At 35.8% G+C, this 7,251-nt stretch overlaps 2 protein-coding genes across 2 annotated transcripts; both read left to right on the plus strand.

Moving 5' to 3' along the window:
* The first annotated feature begins 2,059 nt into the window (after nt 1–2,059).
* LOC108997992 (glutaredoxin-C11-like) lies at nt 2,060–3,205 on the plus strand. The gene has a single exon (XM_018974402.2). The coding sequence runs from the start codon at nt 2,788–2,790 to the stop codon at nt 3,094–3,096; it is 309 nt and encodes a 102-aa protein (XP_018829947.1). The 5' UTR covers nt 2,060–2,787; the 3' UTR covers nt 3,097–3,205.
* Nucleotides 3,206–5,338: 2,133 nt separating this feature from the next.
* On the plus strand, nt 5,339–6,292 carry LOC108997993 (glutaredoxin-C13-like). The gene has a single exon (XM_018974403.2). The coding sequence runs from the start codon at nt 5,444–5,446 to the stop codon at nt 5,747–5,749; it is 306 nt and encodes a 101-aa protein (XP_018829948.1). The 5' UTR covers nt 5,339–5,443; the 3' UTR covers nt 5,750–6,292.
* The last annotated feature ends 959 nt before the right edge of the window (nt 6,293–7,251 follow it).

Here is a 7,251-nt window from a genome sequence, read left to right on the forward strand (position 1 = left end):
ATATTATGATTGCAAGGATGGTCGGGGCTAAACTAATGCATATGATTTCGTCTTGATTTCTTTTTACAGATATTTCAATAAATTAGAATGTTTTATGGTCACATCCAAATAGAGAGTTTCAATCTCTGATCTTCCCATCTCATGCCCTTTTACATAATTGCTAATATATGATAACAAGAAGTAATTCTAAAACGTTAGAGAAAAAATTCAAATTAATATTATGATTTCAAGGATGGTTGGTAGGGATGCATAGATCAATGTTTTGAATACCCGTACCAGCCGGAATGGTCGGAATTTACCATGTCAGAACAGTAACCAGCACAGGAGAAGTAGGTGTTTTGTACCGGATCAAATACCAACCATTTCGGTGCATTTCAATCAATACCAGTCGGTTTCCAATGTACCGGCCGAAATTCATATTCCAGTCTGAGAAGTGAAAACCAGGGCATGGTTGTGGTATTTTTGTAATTAATGTAAAAATCTAGGTTTTTTCATAATTTTTGCTCTAATTCTTACATTTGAAGACTATTTTTTAACTTTTTTTAATCCATTTTTCTTAAGGATTGAAAATCAAATCCCTACTTCCTAGGCGCTGATTATGTATGCTGAAGTGGAAGGACTTGATAGGGCCACGAGGGTTACCTAAATAAGAGGGGATCAATCAAAAGGTTTAGAACTCAAAACTGGCCCCCAACAACAGAAAACTTAAATTGGGTGTCAAGATAAAATCAAATCATTATTTCTCTTCCAACTTTTCTAGAGACCAAACAGCAATATACTTGTAGTCTTGTTTCCTCTAACATCAACAAACAGCTAGTAAATTGACTTTGCTAGCCAACTTTTCAGTGCTTTCTAAAGTTTCTCAACCAAGAAAAGAAAAAAGATTCACCGTTGAATTTTGGGTGGAGGTGTCAATGAGTGAGTATTGTCTTTGAAGATAGTGATTATTGTTTTTAATAGTTTGATTGAGAACTTAGAAATATTATTAAGTTTTATAAATATATGTTTTTAAGACTTGTATTGATGTTATTTTGAAATATAATTTATATATATATAATTAATTTATCCATATATAGACTATCCCAAAATGATATCATATTTTATATAATGTCTTAACCGAAATGGTCACCAGAACTGTATTCAAAACTTTGTCATATGCCATATATGATGTCATCTAGATCTTTTCTTAAAAACATTTCGTAAAATTAGAATATTGTTATGGTCAAGTCGAGAGTCCCGATCTCTGATCTTCCTGTTTTATTCCCTCTTTACATGATTGCAAATATAAATATGCAAGAGAATCCATGTATCAAGGATAGCTACTGTCCTATTGGGTATGGGTAGTTATATTCGTTGATATGAAGACATCATTACACGTGGTGAGGGCGTGTCAGATTCTCTCTACTTTAATTACAAGGATTCTTGCATATCGATGATCATCTAGAACAAAGAAGAAGATGCATTGAATTGTTTGGTGAAAGAGCCAAGCAGAATTTATGAATCTTTTTTTTTTTTTTTCTCCTTTGTTGGGGCTGGTTTTACATGTTGTCCTTTGAACTTCGCCAAAGGCTATGATTCTTATCAAAAGCAACCATTTACAATGGCGATATCAATATAATCCCATCTGTATTAAATGTTCATTTCTTGCTCAAAAAGTGTGTTATGTTCTAAGCAATGTTTTTCTATTATTGCTTACCAATTTGCTGATCATCCAGTTGCATTTTATACATATACCAATGAATTTGATGTGGGGACCAATATTACAAAAATAAAAAATAAAAAAGTGGGAATGGAATTTGGATAAAATCTAATCTTTTCTCCACATCAGCTGAATAATTCTACCATGACTGATTTATTGAAATATAGCATTCAACACCCAAAAAACAAATATAAGTTCCAAATACAACACTTAACAAAGAAAAAAGCAGATCAAGGATATGAATTTTACAAACTACATGAGCATGCCATGAAACAAAAGTCTCGAATGATTTAGCTTTTATACATGAAAATGGTTAGGTAATTGTCTCATAAAAGAATGGGATTTCAATGATGGTCGAGGCATCTACTGTTATGGTATAATTGAAGCATTTGCCTATAAAAATGAATGAGATTCAGATACTAACCTATGTTAGGTCCTTGAAATTCCCTAAGACCCCATCACGAAGTATTCAATTCCATTCCCTTCGGAGTATAATGGCGTCTCTTATCGGAAGAATTCTTCTCTTCAACCTTATTCCATTTTAATATTGGTAGTTCCATGAATGATGCTACCAAGCAGGGCCGAAAGCACTTCTGTAACAGTTTATAGATCCTTTTATTCCAAAACTTGTCGATGGCACATACATTCCCAGAGATTGGAGTTACAGTACAGTGTGACGATGCCACATGCATGAGACTTGTTTACAGAACAACAGGTCACTATCAAGAAAACAGAGTTGGGATTTCCCCTTATCCAAACAAATGTCAGAAGGAACTTTCTCTTTTTTATCCATGTAAAAGTTTCAAGCCGGTTCATCCTTTTGGATTAAACAATGCATTCCATTTGTCCTCAACAGCCTATATAAATAAGGGTGATAAGATTTCCAAATCCATAGCTAAGCCTCAGTACACAAACAAGCTTTCCGCATTACCAGCCTGCTCACTTGCATAGTTTTTCTGAAAAGCCTTTAGCTTTCAACTGGATTTCATTTCACCCTCAGCTACATTGCAACTTATTTTTCTGCTCTTCATATAGCAGTTGTTCCAATCTTCTGCTTCTTTTTGTCAAAGCATACGAACCTGATTCAAATGGATAGGGTAAAAGATTTGGCATCAAAGAAGGCTGCTGTGATATTCACCAAGAGCTCATGTTGCATGTGCCACAGCATCAAACAACTCTTCTATGAGCTTGGTGCCAGCCCTGCAATTCATGAGCTTGACCAAGTTAGCAATGGGAAGGAAATGGAGTATGCTCTACGAGGGCTAGGATGTAATCCCTCAGTCCCAGCTGTGTTCATAGGAGGAAAGTATGTAGGCTCAGCAAAAGACATCATATCCCTCCATGTTGATGGGTCTCTCAAACAAATGCTCATAGATGCCAAGGCCATCTGGTTCTAGTAATAGCAAAAGAAGTCTCAATATATGCTAGTTAAACCTGTAGAAATATGATAAAAGCTCTGATACCATGTTGAAAACAATGTTTTATAAGGCTTTTGATTTTTCTTTAGTTTCCTGGCAAACTGTGAAGACAGTTATACGCTACATGGAAATAGCCTTCAGACATCTGTTCTTCAAAACCTTGACAATGGATTTGAGTTTTATTGATAGATACAAAAATCAACTCATGCGCATGTGTGTACATGCAGTTTAAGTTTCTGGGATTCATTCCAATCTTACCATAACAAAGCCAAGACATGCATCACATTATATTCTGAAAACTAGGTCATGATCAGACAACATTCAAGGGTATTCTCAATGGGGAATAATAATCACTAGGACTCTTTTACAAGCTAAATTGCATTGATTTTTTATTAGTGAAACATGTTCCAACAAAAACCTATTAAAAGTGATCCCTGCATCATGCGACTTTAGCATTTATCATAGAACCAAGTGCTTTTAGTTGTATGCGTTGGGACAATTAGTTTCTATATTCACAGGGTAAATATCTTATTTATATACGCATAAATGTTTTGTGTACATAAAAATTACATATATATTGGATACGCTTATGTGAATCACTGAACTGAAGTTCTTACATGTGAGAATCAAATGGTTTGTTCTCAACTTTCTGGATCTGACACCAACTAGACTGAACCCGTGGTGCAATAGGGAGAGATCAATACAATCTGGCAGGTTAAATCAACAGCTAGTTGGTGAAGGTTATGGTGATTGCATGTGCATGCTCCTTTGCCTAAAGATGGGAACAAGATGTTGATGCTAAAATTTTTTGGCCTCCCTAATATTCCTCTCCACATCTAGAAAGCCAGGAAGTTTTCCTTCTTGCCTTCTTCTCCTACAATCCAAGAACAGATTCTTAAATACAAACATGTAAGTACTACATGAAATGATAGCCAGTTTAGCTAGTAAAGTTTATGAGAAATGATATTTTCAGTTGTGGAGTGCAAGCGCCGCACAATATCTTTGAAAAAAGTGAGTAGAGTGCGGCGCTCCCACACTCTACAACTGTATGTAGCATTACTCAAAGTTTATTGACAGCATAATAGAAATCCAGATTAAATCCCACCTTTCACTGAGAAAGGAAATGTTAAGGAATGATAATGGTTATCCTTCGTTGATTATAAGCTGCATTAGCTTACAGTGAACCTAAAAACGAAACTTCATAAAATCATACATACATCATTTATCTACAAGCAAAAACATTTACACGTTTCAATATATATGTACTATAAAATAATGTCTAAGAGTTGCCATATCCTAGAATCAAAGAAATATTTGTGCAAGCGATAAACTGCATCTGTTGCTATATACCCCCCATGGATGAGCATGAGAGCAATGCAATTATGGTAAAGCAGATGACCGGTGGTTCTGCAGCTTGTCTAAAGTCTGTCAGTGGTGGGAATTCATCACATGCTCATCAACGTCTGTGACATGCTAGCATGTGAAAAAGAATCGTGCAAGTAGGTGGGTGCAACAGGAAGAATCGCAGCCACTGAAAGCCCATCCATTCACAATCTTTATGCATGAGAACTCCAAGAGAGTGGTTGTAAGTATCTAATTGACTAGCCCCATAGAACTTTCAACTTTTGTTGTGTCACGATTGACAGTATTCTTGTTTACAGAAAATCTGCAAAAAGTTGAAGAAATGGTCAATAAGCCATACATGTCTCCCACTTCTAGCTTGTATAGCTCCCATCCATCTATCATGACAAGAGGAACAAAATTCTATTTATCATGTGGCTATATACTCATGCGAGTCGAATAAGTTGAGTTATATGTGTGTAGAAAATATGTCTGCCAACTTGTTATACCTATTGAAAATGCTGTAGTCTCATGTCGAAGAAATAGAAAAACAGTAGTCTTTATTTTAGAAAGTTTATTTATTAGTCTGGGCATCTAAACAAAGCACTTCTGCTTTTGAAATGTTCTTGTTCAGAAAAAGCAGCCCACCCTAACCTGTCCCTATAAATAGTCTAGCATAAGAGCTCAAAATTCAAACCACCTTAAGCTTCAAACACTTTTCTCTATAACCCAGTTCTCCTCCCTTTATTTATTTTTTTATTTTTTTTTTATAATTTAAGCCAATTCTCCTCCTCATAAAACCAAACCAATATAACTATTGGATTGAATTCATTTCGGGTTCAATCCATTGTTTTACAGTTTTAAGAAACTCAAAGGCAACCTAAGAACTCCTGAAGATTAGACACAGTTTGTCCTGTACCAGTTCCTATCTTTACACAAGATTTCCATACTTATTAAGAAGACATTCGTGTTCGGGATTGTCAAGATGGACAAGGTGACAAGATTGGCTTCAGAGAATGGGATAGTGATATTCAGCAAAAGCTCCTGTTGCATGTGTTATGCAGTCAAAATTCTATTTTCTGAGCTCAGGGTGAGCCCCACGGTTCATGAGATTGACCAAGACCCTGAAGGCATGGAAATGGGGAACGCTCTCATGATGTTGGGTTGTAATGCACCTGTGCCAGCTGTATTCATTGGAGGAACACTGGTCGGATCCACCAATGAAGTCATGTCCCTCCATTTAAAAGGCTCGTTGATTCCATTACTGAAGCCTTATGCAGCTTTAGCTTAAACTTACTACTCCAATAGCTTGTCAGAACAATAAATTTGGCTCAAACTAGCAGTGCATTAAGCACCATATGGAATTGTATTTATAGGGTTTATGTGTGAAGTACTGTGTAGCATTTGATTGCCTATAGTGTGTAATATGTTTCCTATTCTTAATGAAGTTGACTTTTAAATACACTCTGTTTTCAAGTGCTTTATGCAATTTAACTTGAATGTAATTTTCGAAGTTGAGACTTGACAGTTGTTCTCTGCTTCCCTGTTTGACTACAAAGCAAGTATTTCACTTCCTATTATGACCAACAGAAGGGAGTATGTAGTCCTGGTCCTAGCTGAGGGAGCTTTGATATATATAACATCCGTGGAAATCTACAGCCCTTGAGAGTTGTACATCAGTCTCAGGATCCCCATTTACATAGAAGTATTTCCATAAGCATTCAACATAATCGTCTCAACAAGTACCAAAAGTTCCACCAGCACAGAAGCCATAGGCATTTTTACTTCATCAATTTCCAGAGAACGTACATTTGTTTGAGTGCATGTGTAACAGGGTCCTGCATAGAAACTCAGTGAGATATATTTTTTTAGCACCGGCAAAAATTAAAGAGGAGGGGTCATGTAAGCAAAAGAAAAATAATGTCACTTATAACAATTTCCCAAAAATAAAAGTATTTCTCAGAGGGAGAGAATCTAACTTTTGAAATCCTTATTGCATTCCTCCATACGCGAAAGTTCAAAAAAATAATTCTTAACTTTCAGGACTGTGCTGCCATTGATTTTTCAACTTTTTTGGTAAAGAATCGTATTCCATTCCTTGCCTTTTCCCCCACTTTAAACCTTTAAATTGTTCTGCCTTTCATTCTCTTGGTTATGTAACATTAGTCAAGCGACTATAGTCAGTGTAGTCACAAGAAACCTGGACCCATCACTACGGTAGACTATTTGTGCTATGTATCATCAGAGGGTGGCTAGCTAAAATCTTCATTAGTTTCCTTTTCTCATTGCCCCTTGTACTACTCTAGCAAAGTATGGCATATCCAAACGAGGAGAGAGAGAGAGAGAGAGGGTGGAATATTCTTGCACATTATCTCAGAAACCTGGATTTAGTGCCACGATCAAGTTATTAGGGGCTACATACATCAGTAAAAAGTACCAGTCTCTTTTGAGATGGATAGCAGCTCAGAAAACTACAATCAAAATTGAATATTAACAAAGATTTATAAGCATAATCTTGCGATTGAGTTCCATTCTAGTTTTTTAACCCTGCTAAAAGATATTCTCATCAGCCCAAGTATTCTTCACTGTATCAAATGGAATAATGAAAGTGGCAAAATCATTCTCATCTTTACTAAATAACAGTTTGAGAGTGTGAAAATGATGTTCGGACATGTAGGAACAAAACCTGGAGCTAGTTTAATTTGTCGATTACATAACTAACTAATCTATATCTAGTTAAAACAGTAGCTATCGACCTTGAAGTTTCTCATCAAAATCTTAACGTTTCTTTTG

Source organism: Juglans regia, chromosome 8, assembly GCF_001411555.2.
Source record: "Juglans regia cultivar Chandler chromosome 8, Walnut 2.0, whole genome shotgun sequence".
Classification (NCBI taxonomy): Eukaryota; Viridiplantae; Streptophyta; class Magnoliopsida; order Fagales; family Juglandaceae; genus Juglans; species Juglans regia.

Excerpts from the sequence above, each read along its gene's own strand:
- LOC108997992 (XM_018974402.2), top strand. The coding sequence starts at position 2,788 with ATGGATAGGGTAAAAGATTTGGCATCAAAGAAGGCTGCTGTGATATTC.
- LOC108997993 (XM_018974403.2), top strand. The coding sequence starts at position 5,444 with ATGGACAAGGTGACAAGATTGGCTTCAGAGAATGGGATAGTGATATTC.